Source organism: Nicotiana tabacum, chromosome 19, assembly GCF_000715075.1.
Source record: "Nicotiana tabacum cultivar K326 chromosome 19, ASM71507v2, whole genome shotgun sequence".
Classification (NCBI taxonomy): domain Eukaryota; kingdom Viridiplantae; phylum Streptophyta; class Magnoliopsida; order Solanales; family Solanaceae; genus Nicotiana; species Nicotiana tabacum.
Genome location: NC_134098.1, coordinates 77,094,629 through 77,122,336, shown reverse-complemented (window position 1 = coordinate 77,122,336; position 27,708 = coordinate 77,094,629). Strand labels below are relative to the sequence as shown.

The following is a 27,708-nucleotide window of genomic DNA, read 5'->3' as shown; positions in this document are numbered from 1 at the left end:
AAAAAGAAAAAAAAAGAAGGTGTGCAAAGATTTAAATGGTTCCTCCTTGAATAAAAAGAAATATCAAATTGGTCTCACAAGAAAAAAACGAATCAATATTAGATCCTTAGATATTCTTTTTATGTATTTAAGTAGCTCGGATCTAGTATTTCAAAATAATAGAGAAATGATGTTTACTCTTTTCTCTCAAGCTTGATCCCTAGGGGGTTTGATCTAGTCCTATGCTCTTCGTATTTTGCTTTTCTATTTAATAAAAATCAGTGTGGTTGTATAAAATAAAATGAAGATTTATCAAAGATTACTTTGTTTTGTTTCATTTATACTAGTTTACACACTTAACAACACACCATTTAACCTTTGTGAGAAACAGTATTACTCCATCTGTTTTAGTCTGATTAACTTTAAGAATGCGTCTTTTAAAAAGTTATGACGTTCAAACATAATACTTTACTATGTCTTATATACCCAATGAACTATAAGAGAAACCAAAAACTTATTATTATACAACATTAATGCTAGACAACATTCGTCTCCACGTACAATTGGAAATATTCATGTTCGTAAGTCAAAGAGTTGAACATCAAAAGCAATAATATCGGCCGGCTATTGCACCTAAAAAGTAAGGCTAGAATTGCCTCTTCCATTGTTCGGCAAAGAAGATAGAAACATATTTAATAGTACTTAATTAAGAAGAAAATTTATTGTTAAGGCTTTTCAAGTATAATCAAGAGAGGTTATAGATTGCTAGAATTTGTGTTTTATTTCCTCTCAGAGTCACGGAAAAGAAGAGACATATTTCTTAATGAGAATAAGAATTTGATTAATAAAATATGTCCAATTATTCGGATGAGTGGGAAATGAACTTCCAACGTGATCAATCCCAAATGCTAAGAATGATTGGCAAAGAACATATTCAACAAAGCAAAAGCTCGACGTGGTTGAAATTGTGGAACTTGGTGCCCTGCTCCCCTAACTGTTGCGAAAGCTAATCCATCATAAACCACCATATATCCAGCTACCTGCAGAAATTATACAAACTACCTTTAAATTATAAAAAAAAAACAAAGAACGAAACAATAAGATTTATTTCTCACCACAAATATATAAAATTATCATTAAAAAATATATTCGAAGAACGTACTTCTTGTGTGTCATCAAGCCAAGGACGCCAAGGTTTGATCACCTTAAGGTTCATAGCACTAAGGCTATAGCGAGTTGAAGTAACTGAAACTACTGCATCAACATCTCCACTGTTTCCAAACAATACAAATCCACTTGTTCTTTATTCGAACAATTAAAAATATTGTATCATGAACATAAACCAAAGTCTAAGATAAGCCCATAATAAAGTTACCTGTAAAGAAGTATACGTAGACCAGATGCAATAAGTCTCTTGTATATCGGAAACATGGTTGCTGGAGTATCCTTCCAATCCAAATTGCTACCATACCAAATGAAAAAAAAAAAAGAAAAAAAATCATCATATCATATCATATACACTATTTTTTATATGAGTTCAATTACCTTCTACATATTAAAAGTGACATAAACTAAACATAAAGAGTGAGATTTTGTAATCTTGAAAATAAGAAATATCATTGCCGCAACAGATTTAAATACACATTGGATGATATAAAAGAGTTTCTATCAGGTGACCAAAAAGATAAGTACAAGTTATTATTTATAAAAAGTAGAATTTAATTTATAAATAGAAAAATAACATAGATTATTTGTTACAACACATTTTACACTAACAGTGTATATATATAAATCAATACATATACAACGACAGTGTAAAAATTGTTTATACTATCGGTATATATAAGTTAAATCGATATGCTATACATAATATTTACTTAGTTGGATTACCTGCATGGGTTCCAAAGATAAGGAAGGTTAGTGAGGTTAGCATGCAAGGCCTTCTGCACATGAGGAAGATTGAGATAATTCTGAACGTATTGTTGTTCGCAAGGATCATATCCATTCTTCAGTTTCGGAGAAGAAGATCTGCTCTTTGAATTAATGGAACATTGGGGACCATAGATGTTGTAAGGATCGACGTTTCCCAACTCAGCCTCTGCTATGTTCTGAAAATGTTGGCATGTTTCGGTCTCCGTTTTGCAGTGTTGTAGGAGACCTCGATGAGTCTCGTCTGAGATTAGTGCATGACTCCATAAATAATCCAATGTCCCTTTCTCGTCTGTTTCATCATTCATTATACCATTCCCTATCTGCAATATAAAGAAATAATTTATGTCATGACATAGAGTAGACTTTTGGGCTGTGTAAAGGAAATTCAAAACATAATATATAAAGGTAAATATCAGACTTTTTCTTATATATACCGTGTAATTTTTCGGCGAAGGGATTCGGGTGAACACCCTTGCACCCCTAAATCCGCCCCTCATCACTAGGTATACAAGTAAGATTTGATAACAAGATTTAATAACAACAAAAGGTCAACAAATTAAATGATAGGAGCATATTACCATGATTCCTTTAAATTGGATGTTGAAGTTTGCGGTGGGCAACATGTTCCTCTTGACAATGATGTCTGCTAACTCTGGTACGTAGAATCCTGTGATGAGCAGTCACAGCAATATTAGCTGTCATGTTGACTATTAGACTTTAGATATAGACTACTTATATAAGATTGTATTACAAATATAGCCAAAATTTTCAATCAGAATGCTCATTTCGGCTTTGAGCTGAGACTGTACAGGAGGACATTTCTGTGAATGGTCTGAAATATGCACAAGCTGTCTCTGATACAGTGGTCCTTAATTCTTACAAATTTTATTGGACAGAACTCAATAATGAGGGCTCTCACTACTAGAAGGATAAGTCAAGAATATCAAAAGTTTTTGTTTTGTATTTTTTCGTTTGTTAATTACTGATACTGTACTAGATACCTGCATAGCTTTCTCCCATGATGTAGAAATCCCTGCCTTTGTAATGTGGAAACCTCTTGAACCAATTCACTAGAAACCTATATGCATCTTCAGCTGTCACCCAATAAAAAAGAATATAGTTTAAGGAAAAGAAATAAATATATAACTGAATTAATGATAAATAAAAAAATGAAAAATCTCGTTTGATAAGAAAAGACACCACCTCTGCCTCACTTTAAGTGACCAAAAGATTTGACCATGTTTTTAACGATACTCAAGTGTAGTCTTTAAAAAAAATTAAAAAATAGTTACAGACTACAAACGATAATAATATAACTGTTTGCACAATGTTTGATTGGAGTTGAGTGTTGACGAATAGAGCATGTGAAGTTGAAATTGAAGTTGAGGAGTTAAATGAAAGAGTAAAATTTCATCATTTTGACTGTTAAAATTGTTTTAAAAAAATAATAATGAAACTGACAATTATTACTATTGTATTAACGAGATTTTTCGGTGTGTACCAGTCCTCTTATCGCCTGACTTTGAATAGTCCGAGGTAGTGTTGGAATAAGAGAACCCAACCCCTGCCGGCGACTCCAGAAACATCACATTCGCAACTGTATACCATCATTACATATGTAAATAAATAAAAGAAAGAAAAAACATACAATAACTATAAGTAGTTATAGTTATTGTACAATGCATTTGGCAGCACAATGTATTTTTCTAATACCCGTACAATTCCATTCCGGGCAAGGTACATAGCACGAGAATCAAAGTTCTTAATACCCGTTTGACCATAGATTTTGCCAAAATAAATTTGGATATTTGTGATTGATAATCAAAGTTTTTACGAGAATCAAAGTTTTTTAATGAATGTTATTGATAATGGTACTGTTGGGTATTTGTGATAGTTTTTAGAACTTGTGGGTATAAATCATATTTCATGTTTTTCCAAAATAAATTTGGGAAATATGTTTTGAAAACTGATGTCCAAACGCATTTTCATCTCCAAACCAAACTTCACCCAAATCAGATTTTTCAGAACAAATTTGGGAATCTATGGCCAAACGCTAGCTTACTTTACACCGTAAATTTAGATACAAATTCATTTTTTTTACATAAAAAGTACTATAATTCATAAAAAAAATTATAATTCAAAATATTTATAAAACATTTAAGAAAACACATGATAAAGAAGAACCTCTTTGGCTCCCCAAATAGTAATGTGTCAAACATCTGTCATGGATGCTTCTAGATTAAGCTAAGAGAGATCGCAACTTAGAGAGGAAAAGAGAAGATGAGAAAATTATTTTCACTATTGTATTGAATAACCGTCTATACACATACATATAAAGTGTAATCCAACTGACTCTAACTAACTTCTAATTGTATAATTAGCAACTAATCTAACACTCTTTACCAGCTAAGTGTCATCTGGCTTCCTACTCATGTGACACCTTTAACACTCCCCCTCAAGCTATGTAATATGAACAAATTGAACATTCCTAGCTTGGATAATAGGAAGTCATATTGCGCCTTTCCTAAACCTTTAGTTAGAATATCTGCCAGCTGCAAACTTGTGGACACATGTTCTGTGTGTATAATGCCCTCATGTATCTTTTCCCTAATGAAGTGACGGTCGATTTCTATGTGCTTCGTTCGTTCATGATAGATAGGATTAGCAGCAATTTGAAGTGCTCCCTTGCTATCACAATATAGTTTAACAGGCAACTCCAGCTTCACCTTCAGTTCCTCACACAGTCTAATGAGCCAAACTATTTCTGCAATTGCATTGGCCATACTTCTGTATTATGCCTCTGCTGAACTTCTTGACACTGTACTTTGCTTCTTTGATTTTCAAGAAATCAAGGAGTCTCCCAGCTTGACTATGAAGCCACTAACTAACCTTCTTGTCATGGGACAATTGGCCTAGTCTGCATCACGGTAGACTGTAAGTTGTGAGGATGGCTTAGAAGGTAACAAGATGCCCAAACCAGGTGCATTCTTTAAGTACTTCACCACCCTTAGAGCCCCTTCCACGTGTGATCTCTTTGGTTTATGCATAAATTGACTCAGGTTCTGCACTGTGTATCTTATATCTGGTCGAGTCATTGTTAGGTATAGCAGCTTCCCTACTAGTTTCTGATAGCCAGTAGGATCGGACAACAACTCATCAGTATTGCCCTCAGTCTTATAGTTGTGATCAAATTATTCACTAGTGAACCTTTGATTGACCTCCGTAGGTATGCCAGCAGGCTTAGAACCAGCCAGTCCTAAGTCTGCAATAAGGTCCAGTGCAAACTTTCTTTAACATTCTAGTATTCCATCTATGCTCTTTGCAATTTCAAGACCAAGAAAGTATCTCATCTCCCCCAGATCCTTGATCTTGAAATGCTGATGGAGCATGAGTTAGCTGCATGAATGAGAGAAGGAGAAGAACATGTGATGAGGAGGTTATCCACATAAACTAGGATGAGGAACAGCTCATTCCCTGATCTTTGAGTGAAGAGGGACTAGTCATGATGACTTAGAATAAAGCCTGAGGAGAGAAGTGCCTCACAAAGCTTAAGATTTCACTGTCGAGAGGCTTGTTTCAAGCCACACATAGACTTATGTAGCTTGCATACTCTCCTACATCCCCCCCTCCCCCCCGTCCTAGAAGACCAGGAGGTAGAACCATGTAAACATCCTCTACAAGATCACCCTGGAGGAATGCATTGAATATATCCATTTGATGCAACCTTCAACCATGCATTGCAGCCAAGGATAAGATAGTCCTCACAGTGACCATCTTATCCACAGGAGAAAAAGTCTCTTAGTAATCCAACCCCTCCTGCTGAGTATATCCCTTGGCTACCAAACGAACTTTGTATCTATCCACCTCACCTTTAGCATTGTATTTGACTTTGAATACTCATTTACAACCAATGACTCTCTTTTCAGGAGGTATATTAACCAGCTGTCAAGTGTGATTGTCTTGAAAGGCTTGCAGTTCTTGTTGCATAGCTACTACCCACTGTGGATCATAAAGAGCTTCTTCATGAGTATCAGGCTCCCTCACAGATGAGATGCTATAAATGACCTTGTAATAGGGGTCTGAAAGTGAAGGATATGACATATATACTGATAAAGGATAACTTGTGCCCATTACAGCATGTGATAGAGGCTTGGACCCCTTATGAACATAGTCACTAAGCCAACTAGGAGTCTTGGAGGTTCTGCATGACTTTCTTGTGACTGTAAGCTCTCAAGAATCTGGAGCAACAGTAATATCTGCTACATTATCATAAGGAGCCTTACTAAGAATGAGAGAATCAGTACTAGCAGCAGGGACTGATACAGTAGTAGCATTCTCAGAGACACCAGCTGTAGAGTCTCCTAAATTCAAAGAAGTAGGAATAGAAGGACTAGAGGGGACAAAGACTGGCTCAACTATAGATGAAGTCTCCAATGGAGCTGCATCAATAGTAGTTTCAAGAACAAAGGGATCATGGCGACCATTCCAATACTCCACAAGATTAGGTGGTCTAAGTTGATAGTAGGAGGACTTGAAGGGAAATATATCTTCTCTAAATGAAACATCCCTGCTGACAAAGATCAGTTTATTGGCTGTGTTATACAACCTATAGCCTTTCTGAGTGGTAGAGTATCCCATATGCACTGTTGGGATTGCTTTTGCTCCAAATTTGTCACTTTTGGCACCCACACTTATGGCATAACATAAGCACCCCTTAGGTGTTGTAGGTTAGGACTCCTCCTATAGAATGCCTCAAATGGTGACTTTCTTGCCACAGTAGTGGATGGAATCCTGTTAATCAGATACGCAGCATTCTGAACACATAATCCCCAGAAAGTTAGAGGAATGCAACCCTGAAACCTCTTCCTACCTCAAAAAATTATATGTGCTTTCGTTCAACAACTTCATTCTGCTGTGGAGTATGAACACATGAGTTTTGATGTACAATTCATGCACCACTGAACAAATCTATACAATGTGAGTTAAATAACTCTGTACCATTATCACTTCTGAAAACCTTGATTGAACTATAAAACTGTGTCTTTATTAATGACATAAAATCTTTTAATACAAATGAGACATCACTCTTCAACCTTAACAAGAAAACCCAGACCATCCTGCTACAATCGTCTACAAGTGTAAGAAAGAATCTATGACCACCATATGTAGGTACATTGTATGGACCCCATACATCACCATGAACTAGCTCAAACAGTGTAGTAGTTCCACTAGTACTTTGAGGAAAAGAAAGCCTAGTTTGCTTAGCTAAAGGACATATAGAACAAGTTCTGCCAGTATTTGTCTTGATATCTTTAAAAAAGTTCATTTGTTGTAGTATTCTATGATGAACATGCCCCAACCTCTTATGCCACAATGCTGCAGATTGAGTCAAAGTAGTAGCCAATGATTGTGGTATCTTATTCTCTATATTATTTCTCCAATAGTACAAGTCATTGTGCATTCTATCAGTCCCTTTCACCTTCCCAATGTGAAGGTCCTGCATCAGAAAAAAATCAAGATAGAAAGACATGAAACACTGCATTCTCTAGTTAGTTTAGCCACTGACAACAAGTTAAACTTGAAGTCTGGTACACACAACACATCCCTGATGTCCCCTTGTGCCAATCTACATTTACCAACATAACTAATAGGCAACTTTTTCCATCAGGTAAATGCAACAGTGAGCCTTGCTTAGCATAGTCATTCAAATCAAATAACATTTAAGGAGTAGATACCATATGATCTGTTGCTCCTATGTCCATTATCCAATTGTGCCCGGTTTTACTAGCCAGAAAAGAACAAATAGTACCTGCCATATTAGCTGATGTTTCTGGAACATAATCTTTGTTGAGCATTTGTAAGATTTGACTATACTGTTCCGGAGTAAATATAACAGTGACACCACCTGTATATCCCTAAGATTGTCCCTGAGATTGAGCATCTTCCATGTGTACAGGATTATGAGTCCCTTGCCTTTGCACCTGCATATGTTGTTGTCCCCATATGATATGCCTGCATAAAGATTCCCAAAATCTACAGTCATACCTGTTTCCCTTGCATTGCATCTTCCTCAATTGTTCCTTGGTGACCAATAGGTGCTCATTGGTAACCAGTAGGTGCTCCTTGTTTTCTTCTATCTTTAAAGTCTGTCGGATAACCAATGAGCTGGTACTAATTTTCTTTACTATGTCCTTTCATCTTGCAATGTTCACAAAATATACTGTAATTCCTTTTGTTCTTCTTGATTGAACCTCATTTTACTGCTGAGCTCCACAATGTTGTAATGTCATTTTCCTCGGCTATTGAGTTCAGCCCAATGTGTGATAAAGTTCCCGATGTACTCATTTGACTTCCGTCTTCAACAATTGGAGCATAAGGCCGATTCAAAGTAGGTTCTACTGATTTCATTAGAATCTGTCTTCTAGCTTGAGCATAGGAATCATTCAGTCCACTTAGAAATTGTAATAGCCTCTGCCGCTGAAGATGATCAGCATACTACTTCGAATTTGTTGAGGGTACCATTGCATCATACTCAGCCAGAGCTCCTTCAATTTTATAAAATACATGGACACTGAATCTGTTCGTTGGAAAATTGTAGCAATTTCTCTATGAAATTGAAAGATCCTCATCGTATTCACCTTATCAAACATCTCCTTTAGATCTTCTCATACTAGGTGAGCATTAAAAGCATACACAATTCCACTAAGTACGTAAATTTGGAGATACTGTGTTCATAATCCACGAGAGCACAATCGCATTACATGTCTCCCAGTCTTCATGTAGCTCTGACCTAAACTGATCCTTAGTGGGTGTGCCATTGACGAACCCTAACTTTCGTTTTGCCTAAGTGCAATTTTCATCGATCTCCGCCATAATTCGTAATTCTCAGATCCAGTGAGTTGGACTGGAATCAACATGAAACTTGGAGTATCTGAGGGATGCACAAACAGAGGATGAATGTGGTCAATTTTTTCCGTCGTCATCGTCGATTCGATGTTCTCGAGGGAAGGAGATGAAGACGAACGAGTTGAAGTTTCGTTCACATGAACTCAGAGGAGAATTAGACGAGAGCAATGATCGCACAAAGCTCTGATACCATGCCAAACATCTGTCGTGGATGCTTCTAGATTGAGCTAAGAGAGATCGCAGCTTAGAGAGGAAAAGAGAAGATGAGAAAATTACTGTTGTATTGAATAACCGTCTATACACATACATATACAATGTAATCCAACTGATTCTAACTAATTTCTAATTGTATAATTAACAACTAATCTAACAGACTCTTTGCCTACTAAGTGTCAGCTGGCTTCCTACTCACGTGACACCTTTAACATAATGTTGTCACATAAATTGAAAAAGATAGAGTATACGTTATTACAAAAAATAGTTGTCTTATTTCTTGAGAAATTAGTTTCATTAATTATAAGTAGGTCTATATTAGTTTAGCAAATGAAATGTACCTTTGTTCCATGCAAATCTTCTGGAATAAAGGGTTTTACCATCAGGGTTTACACCAAAAGGCCCAAGCTCTAGCATGGCCCCGAATCCTAATGATGAACATCCTGGACCTGTACCCAATTGTGCTTTTATTCGTCATTCAATAGCCGAAGAAAATGACAGCTCTTATCTTCATATACACTAACAATTTTTTAAACTTCCTTTTTTTCTCTTCTACTTTAGTAAAGAAGTAAAGAAAGAAAAAGAGCGAACAAAACGAATAAAGTGACCAATAATTCTCTGTTGCGCGTCCCCACTTAATAACTCCATTTGTCTATGAACCACTTTCTTGCAAATGAGCGAAAATTAGATGTTCCTCGGACCATTTATACCTTTTGGGAAATCAAAATTTCAAATAATAAAGAGTTACTCTTCTGGTCCCTAATAAGTGACCATTTTATAGTTGGCACATCCATTAAAGAAATACGAACTCTTAGAGAAAAAAAATATATTCACTAAATTAACCTTAATTAATTATTTCCTTGACACGTTGGAATATGTAAATAAGGGTAAATTTTAGAAAAATAAAATTAATTCCTTATTGATTAGGTAAATGGATACTTATTTTTGACCAAAATAAAAAAGTAAAATAGTCACTTATTGTGGACCGGGGAGAGTAATGAGTATCACTATTAAGAAAAATTACAAACATAAAACGAAAGTTATTGCTCCCTCTGCTTTATTTTATACATTAACATTTGACTTGATTTAGGAAGAAAAAAGACTTCAAAAATATCTCATAGATATTTGATCGGCTACAAGAATATACTATTAAGGGTAAATTGAAATGTCTAAAGTTAAAAAAGTATTCAAATATATAAAATGTGTAAAATAGATTGGAAAAAAAAAATGTTAAGTATATAATGTGGAACACGTGGAGTAATATTCAACTTAATTTGATGCAGAATATATGTGCATAAAGGGTAAGTTAGATTAAATCGAAACAAAACAAATGAGTACTTAATCAAATTAGGTGCATGACAAAAGAATTAAGAGAAGATGAGTAATTAGTAAGACAAAATTAAGTTGAGAAAGAATCATCAACACATATAATTTACCTCCATTTAGCCAAAGAACAAGAGGTTTTGAAGAAGCATTTCCAGAAGAAGCTTCAGCAAAGTAATAGAAAAGGCTTCTTCCATTCTTTACATCAACATTAACATATCCTGCATATTGCTTAAACATCACATTTGAAGGCTGCGCTGGAAGACCATCTTTAATAAGATCATCCTCCATATTTCCGACATGTTTTTCATCGGAAAATACTAAGTTTTCTGTCTCATCCTCATTAGTAGCATAAGTAGTTGTCTGAGCATGCATTTTAGAACGACGCCAAGACATTAATGTACGTGCCTGATCCATTTGGAAGCCATGGCTAAGGCCATGGAAAGTACTTAATGTAACAAGAAAAAACAACTTCAACTTTGTGAGAAACAAAGAGTATTTGTGTTCCTTCTCCATTATTTGAGTTGATGTTATGGAGTGCGCACTTTGGGTTTTGTTGGCTGGGGGATGTTATATATAGAAAGTTTTCAGACAGGTATGACTAATTTGAATTGTCTTTTTTGAGGTATATAATAATCATACCTTATCTTTAACTCAATTATTCAAGATTCTCTTTTTTGCAACCTCATACTAGATCTATACGATTATAAACACTTACTGTTGCAATTCAGAAAACGACTCAGCTGCTTCATCATCATGCCAACTCAGCATCCTACGTTAGTATCATCAAACTTACAGCTCCATCTCATGATGAGGCATATTGCCGTCCCTGCGGTCATTGCAGTGTAAAATTAAATTATCTAAAAGATAATTACACGTATTCGTTCATAAAAAATAAAATAATCTCCTTTTTTACTATATCTAGAAGTTTTTCTAGACACAGTTACAAACAAAAGAAATTCAATCAAACCTCCTCCTTTTATATTGCTGAAATGTGAGAAATATCAATACCATTTTGGTCTTTCCTTGTTTTGTCCCTTTTTTCTTGGGGCGGCGTGACTAATTAAAATTCCAGGATGTTGTGGAAATTTTGATCTTGGAGAGAGACTGATTACTGAGTGCCGTGGAGATATATTATAGAGTTACATCGCTAACGATGAAAGTCGTAAAATAATAAATAAAATAACTATTTCTTCAGAAATTGTTCATTTGTTTCTGTCTATATGAGAAATAATCGATGAAAAAAACCCCATATCTTTTTGCACACTGTGGTTCGAATATTGAAAAGAAAAAAGCATGATGGCGGGTAAAAAAGTAAAAAATAAAAGTCGATCAGTTGTCTAAATGCATGTTTTCTATGTGATTAAATGCGACATACGAGTGTGATTTTCTACATCAACTTTTTAGCTTTTCCGATATATTTAAAAGAATAGCCCAATGTTTCACGAATTTGTAATTATTTATAATGATGCGTCTATTAATCCAATTTTGACCCATGACAGAAGATAGTGGACTAGTCAGCCGTACTTGGCTAATGATGGACATTTTAGCAATTATTGCTCTACCCCTCAACCAAATGAATAGCGGAACTCTTGCATCTGCACAGAATGTTATGTGCATACAAACTTTTAACTATTAAACATGAATTAATTAATATGTATTTTTATTCTATTAAAACACCTAAATATAATATGATTTGACGTAAACACCAGAATAAAGACTTTTATCAAATAAGTTACTGTGGCATTCTACTTTTTAACTCTCTCGAAACACAAGCAAAAAAAAAAATCTCTTGAAACGCAATACCCGAGCAAGCTTTTTCATGCACAGATGCTGTCTCTCTCTACTCTACTTATCAAAGGCAAGATATCACACAGAATCCAAATATTTTTCGAGTATTCCAACGATAATTACGTAATATTTCATATTTCAATATTAATTTAAGCAAGTGCCATGGACCTTAGAAGTCACTTCGGCAATTTTGCGCTTTAAATAACAAGGAAAGAAGGTCGATGCAAGGATAAAAATTTGAACACATTGATTTCGGCGAAAGAATGGAAAAGGCAGATCAGAGAAAGAACTTAATTCCCTACTCTCGTTTCTCATTTTTCCAATTAGTCTCTATCGACAAACAAAAGAACAAATGGAAAAACGATATGCTTGATGAATATTACGTAGTCATAGTTATAGTCTCATTTTTCCAATTAACCCCCAAAGACTAAAGATCAGAAAATAATTTGATGAATATACAGTCATCTTTTTGACGCTTCTACCTTTGCATATTTTCGCTCTGGATACAAGAATCTTTTGCTTCTAAGAAGATGCTGAACAATGACATAAAGAGAAATCGATTACGAAGCCATTTCTAGTATTATCTCCGTTCCAATTTATGTGAACCTATTTGACTGGGCACGGAGTTTAAAAAAAAATGATGACTTTTGAAATTTGTAATCCTAAACAAATCAAAAAGGAGCCCAAAGTATTTGCGTGGTTATAAAAGTTTCTCATTAAGGGTAGAATTGTAAGTTTAAACTAAATTGTTTTCAAATTTAGAAAGGGGTCATTCTTTTTGGAACGAACCAAAAAGGAAATAGGTTCACATAAATTAGAACGGGGATTAACTAGTAAGACAGGCAGATCAAACAGGATTGATAAAATGGAGAACTTATGGCGTATGTGGTTCAGCATGAATGTTTCCTCATTTCTTGAACCTAGCCAGTTGGTTTTGTGAAGTCTATCAAAAAAACAAAAAATAGATGCAGACACAGAGACAGATGGAAAAAAGCAGTAGAAAAATCGAAGTTCACCAATCATTCTAAGTTTAGGTTTAACATTTCTTGGACTCACTAAGCATAAAATAAATCCAGCTACAAAATTCTCATCAAACACTATGCTTTAAGCTTATAAGTCATATATAAATCTGATCCCCCAAAGTGGAAGAAGAGAGAGCTTTGGCAATCTCTCATTTAGCGGCAGAGTTCACTAGAGATCAGCTAACAGGCTGCTGGTGATTCCCGTAGCCATTAGAGGATGCTCCATAAGCTGCTCCAGTAGCATACATGCCAGAATCCTGATTTTGCGATGCGCCATATCCATATCCTCCATAATTTTGCCTTCCATTATAACCCCCATTCCATTGACTACCAGAATCAGCTCTCATCTGCAAAATTAGAGAACAAAAAGACGGGTTGTAGAAGACATTGTACCACAAGAACAAATAAAAGGTGAAAGCTTTTGTAGAACATTAGAGATCATTCCGTGAACGAGGTTGATTTTAGGAAGAATGCATTGTAGGACATTTGACCATTTTGGAAAAGAGTCAGACTTTAAAAAGGTCACAGACTGATCAGATCACCGGCCTTGTCATTTAACTGTTCTATTGGGAAAGCAGGCTGATTTCTCTTTTCCCTGTTTTAAAAATTTCTTTTTTGATCAAGAGTTGATATTTTACATTAAGAATATTCCTGTGGGAGTTACCTGCTTGTTTGCTGGACTTCGTCCCCAGGAAAGACGAACTGCCTGCTTGCCAATTATTGCTCCACTTAATTTCTGTATCGCTTCCTGCGCAGAGCTCCTACGGAACATAAAAACCCAGAAGGTAGTCAAGCATGCTTCCTTTTTTTAAATTATTACAAGAAAGATCAATTTCACTAATTGCACCAACAAGGTACAGGTATGTACAGCAAAAAGATCTTTTAATCAGTTAAACATGTAGGAATTGGAAAAGTCAACAAAAAATATTTACATCTTGATTGTACTGCAAATTGCACAAAGAAAATATCATATTCTGCATTTAAAGGCTTCAGCATAAGACTACTCTATTTTATAAATTAGCAATAACCTAAAAACTTCGTGTCTTTTCCCCGTTTAACTGCCTAGGTTTACTATGGTACTCTGGCAGTATGTTCAGTTTTATTTGTTCATAAGATTTGGTTTTTACCACCAGTTGTATTCCCTTTCAAGCAAGTTACACACGACACTTAGGGCAGCTCAAAATTCATGTCCTAACCAAAAAAGGAAAGAGATCTCATATTCAGAAAAGTTTTTCTTCTACTTACATACAAATTTCTACTTTCACTCAGAATCCAAAAGGAAGTTTACCATCTAGCAGCGAACCTTGTGGCTGGACAGATAAAGTGAGAGCCCCAATAATTTTCATATTTGATAAGAAATTCAAAGGCCAGTTGCTAATAGTCTATTGTTGCTCGCACACTAATGTTAGCAGCAGAAGATGGTGGTGATGAGATTTGCTGTGTTAAAGTTACTTTGAAAGAAAGAACATAATAGAATCTTGCAGAAGGAGCTTAGTGAGATAGAAGAAAGGAAAGAAATATATGTGCAAACATAAGATATAAAGAACAAAAATGAAGCTGAGTTGATAACTGTCAAAAGCAAGGAGAACCAACACAATATTGGATGGTTCAGGAAAAAATAAACAAAAAAAGGGTAGATAAAGCAACCAGCTTTACAAATAATAAGTTGGCAGAATGTAAGGTTAAAATGATGGACCAATAGGAAACAGAGTTTAAACTTCACAATCTTATCAAATATAAAAAAATGAGACTCATATTTCGCCAATAAACAGCAATTGCACACAATTTACACAACATTTTATCCTCACAACGTATTTGTGTTCAGTCCTAGGCAACTTTTCAAGAATCAAAAACCAAACCACTCATCTTTTTAACTCAATATCTAGGATTAATCCATTTATTTAAATGGTACACGATCAAATGAGATTAAATGCTGAAAGATACTGAATATATCTACCAATCAATCTCCGTGCCTCAATACTCGTAACATCAGTTCTGTCACTCTCAATGTTTCAGACAATGATACACTAATAAAAAGTTCACAGGCTACTTAACCACCTTGAATTTCATGTCAAGCAATATAGCTAATTACCTGTCAGAAAATTGTACAAAACCACATCCCTTTCCAGCAGGTATTTTCACAGAGACCACTTCTCCAAACTGATTAAAGGATTGCCTAAGTTCCTCGTCAGTGACATCAGAATCAAGTCCTCCAACAAAAATCTACCATAAATAGAAGTTAGAAGAAACCAACTATTTTTCTATAAGTATTAGTTGATTAAAGAGTCGAGCAAATAACATATGACCAACTTCCACAAGAAAAAGAAGCACTTACTGTAGTGTTTGATGCATCACCATCAGACTGGGATCCATGGGTTGCAGCACCATTTGATGCATATCCACCAGATAATATCACAGCTGAATAATTAGAATAAGAAGTTCCAGCCTCAATATAAAAGTTGAACATGACATTTAACATATGATGAAACTGCTAGCACGTAGGTAAGAAATAACTGGTCACAATAAACTACAAGAAGAAAATCAAGCTCAATAAATCTAGCAAAACTTGGTGCATCCAGGCTTTCTCAATGTTTCGACCATCAATGTATGCATGTTTTGCTACCAATAACTTGTTCAGCCAGGTTACCTATCAAAAAAATACTTGTGCAGCCAGGTTAAAAAAAATTTACTGCCTTGCTCTAAACAACATATCACATTATGTTTTTCAAGCATCAATTGGACTAACTTCTGGATTGAAATGGAAAATGATCTGATTCAGATTTTTTATTATTAGTAGTTTTTTCAATTTTTTAGAAACAATAAAATTCGAACATTTAAGAAGTTAAAAAAAAGATTCCACAAGATGCAACAATGCTAAAGAATCTTTAAAACGCTTTGGTGAAAAATCTGTCCATTTGAATCTTGAAAGCAGAAGTCATTTAATATGGATGACAAGATTAGAAACAGCATACATTGATGGTCATCTGAGGCCCGGTATATTTAGTTTGCTAAATGGCTTGCCAGGGAACAATATCACGTACCTTGTGAAGAATATTGTTGCTGTGCTGATGGTTTCTTTGGGGTAGCAACACCAATACGCATGGCCCTGCTGGAACAATATACACCATTCATCTCAGTCATGGCCCGAGACCTCTCGCTTTCATCACCAAACCTTACAAAGCCATAGCCTTTTGAGTGGCCTGTGTTTGCATCTACTACTACTTTTGCACCTTTAAGAGATGGATATCTACTAGCAAATGTGTCACGCAACATTGTATCAGTAACATCAGAAGCCAAATCTCCTACAAAAATCGAGAAATCAGAACCAGTTTCTGCACGCTTTTCACCAGTACTAAAGCCTGCCCAGTTTAAACGGAAGGGTTGCTCTGCGTTTGGCATCATAGTGCCATTGTAGCTCTGTAGCACTTTCTCCGCTGCTGCGTGAGTATTGAACTCAACAAATCCATAACGCTCTGATTGACCAGTCTGCTTGTTTCGAATAATTTTCACAGAAATAACCTGCATGATATATGACCCATAGTCAGGTACTATTACAGAGTGCACGCTTAAATTGCAAACTAATAATCAACTATTGCACTCTATATGAGTAGTGATGTATAAGCTTGAACAAGATATGCTTGAGATAATTTTATTTCAACCACAAAATAAAAGGTTCCCACAAGATTTAAATGCAGCTGGTCCAATTTCACGTCCATCTCTAATCTCTGTTTTGAGAAAGGAAAAGCTTTTTGGCATCCGCATTTACTCCATTCTCTAGTGTTTTACCATTGAACAAGCTAAGATCAAAGCTTCTTGCTTCAAGTTTAGTAGCTATAACAATATCACCAACCTCTGTCACAAATAATCTTAAAACAAGAACAACTAAAACTAATACATCAGCGGAGATATTCCCGAAAATTCAAAAACTAAGATATTCTCTCTTCACCGCTTCTCATTCTCTTTCTTCTTTCCTTCTCTTCTTCTCCTTTTTTTCTATTTTCCCAGGGCTTCATCCTTCCTCGCCATCATGTACCTCCTTGACTTCTTCTTTAAAACATTCTGGCCTTCTTATTCTTCTAAGTTCCCTCTAACAATATACTATACATAATACTACCTGAAACAGCTTCCTCTTTCTTTCTGTTTCATTCTTCGCCTTCTTGCTTCTCCTAGAGACTTGCCATTTTGGGCTTCTTAGCCGTTTCCTGGTAATAAGAATTCTCACAAAGCTAACAATACTTATGTCTCAATCTAGTTAAATTTATCTTTTTACTGACTCAAATCCCCAAATTCGAACCCAAGGTGAATTTCTACGACAAACTGGATGCCGAGTTAACTACTTGATGATGTCCTTTTAGAATGTAACAGTGAGAAATTAAGGCACGAAAACTGCCCTTTTCTGTATATTCAAATGCATTTAGAATTCTTCTTATCCCCAACATTTTTGTGTGGGGAGATATTTCTAGCTTCACAAACTAGAATACAATATTTGACTCGAAGTTCTCCACAGTCCACACTTTCCAAAAGGAAAAATACCCTAAGGAAAATAGAGGTGACAGGATCCGGAGGATTCTTCTTTGAATCTCAGACCGCTGCATTGACTCGGATCTCAGTAAAGGTCAAATCTTGTTCGCAAATAACAGCAAGTTAAATAGGGTTAGTTTCTTCACCTTAACCATGATACAAGATTTAACACTTCACATTACTTTTAACTGACTAAAGTCAATAAAGAAATTAATCATGAAAATCAAATACTCCATACAGCTAACGAACTAGAATTCGATATTTGACCTGGAATCTTCCCTTTTAGATGACCAACAGAGGAAACCCCTAATAAAAATAGAGGCGATACAAGATCCCAAGAATTCTCCTTTGAATCTCAGACCTCTGAAATGACTGAGATCTCCGTAAGGTGAAATCATGTTCGCAACAAATTGCAAGTTAAATAGGGTGAGTGAGTTCTTCTTAACTACAATACAGGATTTGGCACTTCACATTACTTATAATTGACTAAAATTTATAAAGCAATGAAATCACGACAATCAGTACTCAAAACCAGCTGAACAGATATTTAACGAATATACAAGCAGGGAATGCTAGGAAACTTGAATGATAGAGATAAATGGGAGAAAAAGGCGAACCTCGCCAGCTTGAGAAAAGCAAGAATGAAGATAACTTTCATCCATCCACTGCTGAAGATCACCAATCCAGATCGTTTTATTATCTTCAGATGAGCTCTGAATCTGAGTAGGGGACTGCTGCATCTTCTGCTGCTGTTGTTGATGTTGCTGATAGTAAGGCATGTATTGCTGACCATACATCATCTGTTGCTGCATCGCCATTGCTGCTGCTGGATACTGCATCGCCATCCATTGCTGTTGATACTGCTGCATCGCCATCCACTGTTGTTGTTGTTGCTGCTGTTGTTGTTGCTGCTGCTGTTGCTGTTGCTGATTCATATCTCCTCCGTTCATTTTCCCACCAATTTCACTTATCAATTTTACCACCTCTTCCTCTCTCTCTCTCTCTGTCTCTCTCTCTCTGTCTCTCTCTCTAGTTACTTCACGCTTTTTATAAGGAAGTTTTAGAGAGAGAGAGAATGAGCAATGGGTATCTGGGTCACGAGAGAGAGGAAGAAGAAAAGAGGGAGACTAAAAGAGAGTCGGCTTACTATATAACGAAGAAAGATACTAATAGAGATCTAGGGTCTCTCTCTCGTGCGTAACGACGTTCAATTTTGACCGTCCAATTGAGAAGCGAGGGTTTGAGGGTGGCCGTTGATGAACAAGTTTAGAGACAAGTTGGTTGTAGGACCAACTGATACGCGGTGGCAAACGTGGGTCCCTTTCCTCATCGTAGCTTTTCTTTGAAGTCAAACATTTATCGGCGGTTCGTGACGGCAACCGTCCATTTCGTACATGATATTTTGAGCTAACGTTAAACTGTTGACAGGAGAAATTTAATCATACTTATTGTTTACTGTTAGCTACGTAATTCAATCAATACATTAAATTTGTTCTCGAAAGCGCTGTTATTACTTAACTACAGTTAGTTAACACTTATTTTCAGTTTAATTTATTAAATCCATAATAAGTGACTATTTTATCTTTTTATTTTAATCCAAAATACGTATTTATTTATATAATTAAGAAGAAATTAATTTTATTTTTTAAAAAAATTTGTCCTTATTTATATATTATAATGTATCAAGATAACAATTAATTAAGGTTAATTTAGTTAATATATTAATTTTTTTTTTAGGAGTTCATATTTTTTTAATGTGTGTGCCAAAGGTAAAATGATAGGAGGAAGTGATACTATTCGGCGAAAACATGGATCGAGAAAGTTTTTACCGTTGGGTGGTTGTTTGTATGTGTTCATGGCCAGCATGTCGTCCCGCGTAAGGCACATGCTGGTCATCTGTCCATGTTGACGTGTGAAGATGTCGCTAGATTTTACAACTCCGTTCCGTTGTTTTCACGGTGTGGCTTTTGTGCTCAAAACCTAGTTCAGAATAATTAAGTCTATTGTTGAAATATTTCTATCAATTATAGTACTAGATCTTCTGAATTATTATTGCAACTTGGAAATATAAACTCTGTCGATTTTGTCCTCGAAAAGAACTGCACAGTCAAAGACATCATCTCATTGTTGTATATTGGATCTAATGGGGGTTTACATTTTCTTCTCAAAAATAATAGTATATATATTCGTCATAAGATAAGGTAATATTTTAGCAACTTATTAGTATTCTGATTGTATGTAGTAAGAAAATTATCTTTCTAAAATCATTAATTCCTTTATGGTTGGTACAAAGAATAATTACAAGATCGTTGGTTCCTTATTACCAGTTTAAAGCTTATGAGACTCGTATATTTCATTTATGAAGATAAATAAACCTTAGGAAACCAAAGGAGATGATTCATTTAATTATCTTGTTTAATAAGAGGGGAAAAATGTAACAACCCAATTAAATTAAGCTTGAGACTTCTAATAAACACCTTTTCAAAATAATTCATGTTTAACCTAGGATTGTCTAAGGGGAAGGTAATGAGTTCTTAAGGGTTAAGGGTACGCGGAGGATACTGGTAAAGGGAGGGTTCCTTAAAGGTACTTTTGTTAAGGGGATTTGAAGGTACGGGGTAAGGGTAATTTTACTGGTATCCTACCAGTACCCTTACCGGTCATAAGGGTGAGGTACCAACACTTAGGGGTAATTTTAAATTAAAAACTTTTAAAAATTATATTTAAATACAAACAAACTTTAATGGATGAAAAAAATTCAATACTTTTATTTTAATACTTATAAAAATAAAATTACATATTTTTTACAATTTACAGAATTTTTTAATAATTTCTATTGGTTCTTCACTTGAAATTGATAGCACTTGCTCTTCTGCGTCCCCATTGTCTCCGGCATATCGTATTTCACTATAGGCATCATCGTCTTCTTGAATTATTTATGGAAGGCCAAGATTATATTTTTCTTGTATGTAACGCCTAAACCCGGACTGATTAGGAATTGTTTCAAAACGAGGACCCCCTTTCTTAGCACTACCCTTAATAGATCTATTACAAAAAAAATTTTACCAGTTTAGGAGCTATTTTTAATAATAAATAATTAAAATTACAATAAATAGCAACATAATTATAACAAAAATAAATGAAAAAATTAATATGAGTTGGAATGAATGCAATTTATATATATATATATATATATATATATATATATATAGAGAGAGAGAGAGAGAGAGAGAGAGAGAGAGAGAGAGAGAGAGAGAGAGAGAGAGAGAGAGAGAGAGAGAGAGAGAGAGAGAGAGAGTTTTGTGTGAAAATTGAAAGAATGAAATAGGGTATTTATAGTTTTAGAATAAGATCGAAGTGTATTTGAACAAATTTAGGGGGTTAAAAACATAAATTAGGGGGTATGGGGTGTGAGGGGCTAGAGGGGCAAAAATAGTCGTTATTGGCCATTGGCTAACGGTACAAAAACAATTACATTTTTTTTAAAAAAACGTAAGGGTACCGATCCGGTACCGCTATGGTACCTTAAGGGTACCAACCAGACCGGTACTAAGGGTATTTTTTTCGGTACTCTCCCATTACCCTTACTCTTTACCCAAATCCCTCACCTTTATCCCCAATTCAGACCGATAGTGCGGTATCGGTACCAGTACGGACCGATACGGGTACGGGTAATACCCTCCCCTTAGACAACCCTAGTTTAACCCATTTTATAATCATGAGTAGAGTTAACAACACTGCATTTGTAATAATATATATACATTTCTTCTAGCTCAAGCTGTATATACTTGAAAAAAGTAAGAGAATAATATGTGCAAAGTAAATTACAATCACTTAAAATTCACGTACTCAAAATTCTGAATTGCGTCTCCACTTTTAATATGAGGTGATTTTTTTTTCTTCTTTTGGAGACTTAACCTAATTGGTACGTGGAGTAATAAAGCCACATTACAAACTAGACCACTGATGATTTTGGGCCAACCAAAGAGCAGTCAATTTCATCAACTAAGTACTCAAGTACAGAAGAGTGACCACTATGTCCATACCAAGTACATAAAACGAGATGCTAATGTACAAGCGCATATGCTTGCCATTGACTTTATATTTTGGTTCAAATGCACATTAGCATAATAACTGTAACCGGACATTATTTAACGTAACAAACCATTAACTTTCTTGTTTACAAACAGATTTAAAAAACCTTAAATCGTTTGACTTCTCTTCTTCCATTTTACGCCATACTTGGTTGGTGGATACTGGATACAAACAATTTAATGATTAAGCTTGTATGATCAAAGCTCTAGGTACTAGCATCAAATGAAGGCAATGAATGCTAAACATTTGGTTGTTTTGGTCTATTGTTTTTTCCAGGTATATTTTCACCAACTTTACTCATTCTCGTGGTGACCAATTAAGTCTCACAGTTCTCTAATTCGGCTATGAGAACTAGGAGTAAATGGTATTGAAATCGTAATGGACTATGTCACATGTGTGATTTACCTACAGTGGAAAATGCAATGCCACATTGAATTAATATCATAATTCCAAAATGATGGGAGAAGAAAAGGTTCGAGATCAAAATTGCTAATTTCATTCAGTCAGCTTAGAAAACCTATTTAACATGAAGAGTCAAATACATACCCAAAATTGGGAACTCGAAGACAGCCTGCTGCAACCAAAATCTTAACCAGAAGTTCCCCTTTTAGCTTCTGCTTACACATAAATAATGAAAGAATAAAGTCAAACAACACAAGCTACATATACACAAGGACTGCACATTTATATTTTGTAATCTGCATGTAGGAAGCTTTGATAAGATGTTCCCTCGAGCGTCTTTTCAACATCGCTCCAATTTTCAACTTGTGAAGACAATGGCCCCTTGTGTATCTTCACTTGACGACTATGGAGGTCCATTCTTGGAACTTTCAGGAAATCTTGCACATCATTCAGTATCTGTGACAAAACGATAGGAAGTAGGCATATAAAACGAACTTCCTCACAAGAGAACCAAAACATCAGGGATACAGTAGAATATGCAATATCTTACAGTCCGATTTTTTATTATGTCCTCATAGAACAAGATTATATGCCGCGTGCTCTTAAAGTACTCCAAAGCGTTAGCAGCCATATCCTGTACTTGTTTTAGGTTAGTGATCAACGTGGTTGTGTTTATCGTAGGCTTGTAACTTGCGAGTATCTCAGCCTGCAAAACATGATTGCATAGGACAGCATGAAGACATAAGCATGTATCTCTACATCATAGGGATTTATTAGACTGACCTCCACAGGAGAATGCACATGAGACTTATGGGTTCCGTTTAACATCTTAGCATTCTGATCATAGGAATTTGCTAGTATCGAAACCATTCTGCGCAAAAGATTTCTTCTGAAGAGAAAAATTGCAGAAACTCCTCTCCTTTTGAAGTACTCAACAATTTCCTCATGATGCTGTAATAGACCCTGTAATAACATAGAAATGCCCATGCAGTCCATCATGATCCATAACCATGACATGAGGAACCAAGCCACCAAAGCGTAAGGTAATTTCAGTGTTTACATGATCTAGTTCTTCACAAGGTGATGTATCGTGTAGACCAATTTTTACATGATGTAGTTATTCATAAGGCGATGTATCACGGAGACCAATTTTCACAATTTTTTTCTACCTAGTTTCCATTGTACATGGGTAGATCAGTGGTGACATCGGATATGGCTTTCCGCAAAAAACTACTCCTATATGTATCCACGAGATCGAGTATGAAATTATGTTTATCACTTTAAATTGAGTATCTATTTCCCTTTCTTGCTAGGATTGGAAATCTGTATCTTACATATCCATAGGATTGAGTCCCTTTCTAGCCAATTAATTTTGAATTTTAATACATCTTACTTTTCAAACGAAACAGGTTGGTTTTTTTTCTTCTTTTTTTTTTGGGGGGGGGGGGGGAGCCAAGGGAGGTAAAGGGGAACTTCGTATTTTTCTACTAAAATACACATCACATACTTTTTTTTCCTGAAATCACAATGCTTGTAGTACTTCAAGGATTGGTATTTTAGCATGGTACAAAATATCAACATTAAATATTCCATATGATTTTCCACATGATCTAGTTTCGTTCGAGCAAAGGACTCCGAGTCCCTATCTTACTCATTATTCCGGTACTACTGTTGTTCCATCTACTATTTACCATATTAAAGCGGCAGACAAGTGATAAGAAACCATCATAACTTAACTAATTATGCAAGTCCAGAATTGAGACGTGATAACCACATATTCAAACACATACATACAGTTTAGTGAGTATAAGTAAAAGACATCGGCCCAAATTCTGAAAACAAAGCTAGCATGTTTCACATATGAACCAACATATGAAGAAGAAGAAAAGAAACGTTTCAAGACGAGCTAACACAGCTAGGTACTGAATACTCCATTGTGAAATTCCACCAACAATCTTCCCCTTTTTAAATTCCTTAATCAAAATTATGTGTTTATACAACCGAAATGACAGCTTAATGAAAAGAGCAAATTCAGATGATAGACAAACATGCCAACTTCACGTTTGAAAACTCAAGAAGCAACCTCATATATCCACTATATAAATCACTGACGACTAGCACACAATGTTGATAAAATGAATCGAGTTTACAGAAGGTTTTCTATAAATCACAGCTACGTTCTCTACGTAGTTATGTTCTCGTGATCACATATTTAGGAACAGACATGACAAATAGAATTTTAAAAATGGCACCCACCTGATTAAGCATCCACTTCAGACCAACTGCAGCTGTGCATTCATTCTTGGAAGCGCTGGTCAAAAAGTCTAGGTTATAGAGTTTGTCCAATGTTTCCAAAATCGTTGATGCATTACTTTTCCGGGCTTTAACAGAAAAAATCTCCCCATTAGAGCTTATATTCATATGGCTGTTCAACAATGTTTCAAACCATCCACTACCAGATCTCTGAGTGGACAAAATTGCGAAAAACCTTACAGGATTACAAGCACACTCAGCCCTGATACAGCAGGATTTAGTCAGTAATTTTATCCACAATGAGATACTAAAACATACTAACAGATTGTCAATATCTCACCGGCTAAAAGTTTTTGGCTTGGGGAAGTGCAGATAAGGTTTTTCTGAAGGTTCAATATTTGTCGCCTCACATGGCCTTTCAACCACATGAATACTGGTGACCGGTCCACTGGAACGCGAACCAATTTGTTTCAGACAAATTGAACATATATAAATTCCACATATCATTGCAAAAAATAAGACCACCATTCTCAGCAGCAATGGAGATTTCTTTGGTGGCTTTATTATGAAAGTATCCTGGAATTAAATCAAAAGTTAAAATGCTTGAGATTTTAAATTTCGTGTTGCTACATCAAATTTTCCTTCAGGGTTTCAACAAAATAAATTTGTGTCCTAAATTAAACAAGCAAAACAAAAGGCAAGGGAATCTAGGTGGGCTTTCATCAAATTAGAATTCAAGATACAAAATAATCAAAAATTATTGTCACACTCTACAGATGAGAAAAGATACAAGAAATAGAAACAAATGCTATGACATAAGAAATGAAAGCTCAAATTTGAGGAAACACTTGAGATTGAGAAGAAACCCAGATCAACACAGCTAGAGTTGTCATAACATTACATACAGTTGTCGATAAAAGGCAAATGAAGAAACTTTCCACTGTTGTGTATATCATTTCAGATAAAATATAAAAACGAAATGATATATATAGAAAGAAGCAAGAATGTTAAACAAACAAAACAAGACATTACCTTGGTGAAGAAACAGAAATCGTCAGCCATAGTTTAGTGCTCAAAAAGGAAGATAATGAAAAGGCATTTGGGGATACCCAGATTCAAAAAAAAATCCCCTTTTTCCTTCTAGCTTTATTCATCTTATTCCTCCACTCCTTCTCAATACATGCAGAAACATTTATTTATGTAAACAGTATATATATGTAGAAAAAGAGAGCTGGGGTAAGCTTTTTCTCGTGAAGAACACTATAATGAGAGTGTTCTTTAGTGAGCCTTTTGTTCAATTTTCACGCTCCTCCTTTTTGCTTTCTTTTTCTCTTTTTTGTATTTTTGAGCTTTCCTTCTGATTTACACCTCTTCTTCCTGACTTCCTCTTTGCAAATTATGTGGAATCCCAGGTCTGGTACGATCCGAATCCGAATGACAGGAAAAACAGAAAATGATATGATAACGGCGTCGTTTTAATCGGGCTTTGATTTAGTCAAGGAAATTTAATCATTACTTGCAATTTCACCGCTATTCATCCTTAAAAAATTTACACGTTTTACCGTTTAGTTTATCTACCTCAGCTCATGTATCCACTTGAAAAAGGATTAACATACTCCGGATTTCGTCTAATCCTAATTTCTACTTCTTTCTAAAACTTTCTGACATTCTTCTAGTATAAACTATTTGAAATTTCAATTTATTAATTTTTTGGTAATTAGTTAGATTTTTATTATCAAAATTGGAGTACAACATACAAACCCTGAATGTTGGACATCAAGTCCCAACCTCCGGTCTAATCTTAGAAACTAAAATAGCAAAAAGATCGTCTCAATACCAAAAGTATTTAGGCTGGGTAGTAGTTTAAGCTCTCAAGCCACTTTGCAATCTTCACCTTCATTGAACCTCTAAAATGGATTTCTTGAACTATAGATCTTGTTACTACCTCAATACTCTGTTGCTTGCCTTGAAACACTCTATAATTCCTTTCCATTCACACATGGTAAACAGCAACCGCTAGTAGCATTCTGTATACCTCAACTCTTGAACTGCTCCTACTAGCATGTTGCATCCCCCACTGTAGTTCATCTTCCCAGACCATTAGATTTCTAGTGACACCTATCCAGTTGAGCAGCTTCTTCCAGAGTTGTGCAGTGGTCTCACAGGTAAAGAACAAATGGGCCAAGCTTTCATGGTCTTGCCCGCATAAGAGACAAAATTGATCTTGAGTCACACCCCACTTGAATAATCTATCTTTTGTATACAATCTCTCAAGTGCAGCCAATCTCAATATGAAAATCCATTTGGGTAAACTTTGGTTGTTACACACAAGTTTCCTCCATGCTACTTTCTGGAATGTATCCCTTAACTTCAAGTAAAATTGCTTTGTAGAGAACTTCTTCATACTTTATACCTCATTCAATATATAGCCTGCTTCATTAAAGTACTTTGTGGCTTTCAAAATCTTCCGAACAATCCAAGATGCTTGCTTCGGGACATCTTCAAACATATTCTTGTTCCTCCCATAGTAACATTGAATCCACCTCACCCAAAGTTTATCTTTTTTCCTACAAATATTCCATAACATTTTACTAATTGCCGCTTTATTCCAAACTGCAATGTCTAGAATATTTAAACCACTTGCAGACCTTGGATAACAGACCCTATCCCAAGCTAACAAAACTTTTTTGACAACTCAGTACCACTAGACCAAAGAAAATTCCTACAAGTAGCTTCAATAACTTTACAACTTTCTTAGGTAAGATGAAGATCTGAGCCCAGAAGACTTGTATAGAGAACAACACTGACTTTATCAATTGGGATCTGCCATCATAGGATAAGAATCTAGTAGTCCAAGATTTAATCCTTCCCAACATTTTATCCAAAAGAGGCTGGCATTGAACGACAAAAACTCTTTTGGTGCTTAGAGGGACCTCTAAGTATCTAATAGAGAGTTCCCCTTGCTGAATCCCAAGAGATTCTGAATATCATTTTGAACCTCATGTGTAACACCTCCATAGTAAACAGAGCTTTTACTCAAGTTTGCAACCAAACCAGAGGCCTTAGAAAAACTTTGAAACCTATCAAATAGCATATGAACAGACATAACATCCCCTCTACAAAATAAGAGTAAGTCATCTATAAATCTCAACTGGATCAGATTCATTTTAGCACATTTAGGATGAAAATTGAAATCAGGAAGTTTTCCTAATTGCTTGAGAAGCCTACTAAGATATTCCATTGCCAGGACAAATAAGAAAGGAAAAAGGGG

The 27,708-nt window shown here is 35.4% G+C and overlaps 4 protein-coding genes across 7 annotated transcripts; all 4 read right to left on the bottom strand.

Moving 5' to 3' along the window:
• Positions 1–741: 741 nt before the first annotated feature.
• On the bottom strand, positions 742–11,490 carry LOC107786745 (serine carboxypeptidase 1). 4 transcript variants are annotated; one of them, XM_016608257.2, is made up of 11 exons: positions 11,365–11,490; positions 11,072–11,182; positions 10,467–10,574; positions 9,372–9,479; positions 3,413–3,508; positions 2,913–3,005; positions 2,490–2,578; positions 1,870–2,231; positions 1,355–1,441; positions 1,142–1,250; positions 742–1,019 (listed from the first exon to the last, which is right to left on the bottom strand). In XM_016608257.2, exons 2-11 carry the CDS (start codon positions 11,109–11,111, stop codon positions 888–890), a joined length of 1,224 nt encoding a protein of 407 aa, XP_016463743.2. In that variant the 5' UTR covers positions 11,112–11,182; positions 11,365–11,490; the 3' UTR covers positions 742–887. The 4 variants fall into 4 exon arrangements, with proteins under 4 accessions (XP_016463743.2, XP_016463744.2, XP_016463742.2 ...); XM_016608258.2 differs by lacking the exon at positions 11,365–11,490 and having other exon boundaries at positions 11,072–11,298; XM_016608256.2 differs by lacking the exons at positions 11,072–11,182; positions 11,365–11,490 and having other exon boundaries at positions 10,467–11,064.
• Positions 11,491–13,130: 1,640 nt separating this feature from the next.
• LOC107786744 (polyadenylate-binding protein RBP47-like) lies at positions 13,131–18,676 on the bottom strand. Its single transcript, NM_001325422.1, is given in 8 exon segments — positions 13,131–13,513; positions 13,831–13,927; positions 15,259–15,389; positions 15,502–15,584; positions 16,208–16,685; positions 18,305–18,454; positions 18,457–18,494; positions 18,496–18,676. Coding segments are annotated over 8 exon segments (1,290 nt in total). The 5' UTR covers positions 18,638–18,676; the 3' UTR covers positions 13,131–13,342.
• Positions 18,677–22,255: 3,579 nt separating this feature from the next.
• Positions 22,256–25,869, bottom strand: LOC107773341 (uncharacterized). Its single transcript, XM_075238028.1, has 6 exons — positions 25,470–25,869; positions 24,778–25,013; positions 24,441–24,699; positions 22,968–23,147; positions 22,735–22,890; positions 22,256–22,640 (listed from the first exon to the last, which is right to left on the bottom strand). Exons 1-6 carry the CDS (start codon positions 25,497–25,499, stop codon positions 22,467–22,469), a joined length of 1,035 nt encoding a protein of 344 aa, XP_075094129.1. The 5' UTR covers positions 25,500–25,869; the 3' UTR covers positions 22,256–22,466.
• Positions 25,870–26,430: 561 nt separating this feature from the next.
• On the bottom strand, positions 26,431–26,841 carry LOC142173556 (uncharacterized). The gene has a single exon (XM_075239169.1). It carries the CDS (start codon positions 26,839–26,841, stop codon positions 26,431–26,433), a length of 411 nt encoding a protein of 136 aa, XP_075095270.1.
• Between the last annotated feature and the right edge of the window lie 867 nt (positions 26,842–27,708).

Bases quoted from the DNA above. Each gene is read 5' to 3' on its own strand.
- LOC107786745 (XM_016608256.2), bottom strand. From the start codon at position 10,869: ATGGAGAAGGAACACAAATACTCTTTGTTTCTCACAAAGTTGAAGTTG. The intron at 9,480-10,466 runs GTAAATTATATG...AATTGGGTACAG, and splicing joins TGTTCTTTGGCTAAATGGAG to GTCCAGGATGTTCATCATTA. The intron at 2,232-2,489 runs GTAATATGCTCC...TTTATATTGCAG, and splicing joins TCCAATTTAAAGGAATCATG to ATAGGGAATGGTATAATGAA.
- LOC107773341 (XM_075238028.1), bottom strand. From the start codon at position 25,499: ATGGCTGACGATTTCTGTTTCTTCACCAAG. The intron at 25,014-25,469 runs GTAATGTCTTGT...ATTTAATTCCAG, and splicing joins ATTTCTGTTTCTTCACCAAG to GATACTTTCATAATAAAGCC. The intron at 24,700-24,777 runs GTGAGATATTGA...CTGCTGTATCAG, and splicing joins AAGCCAAAAACTTTTAGCCG to GGCTGAGTGTGCTTGTAATC.
- LOC142173556 (XM_075239169.1), bottom strand. From the start codon at position 26,841: ATGAAGAAGTTCTCTACAAAGCAATTTTACTTGAAGTTAAGGGATACA.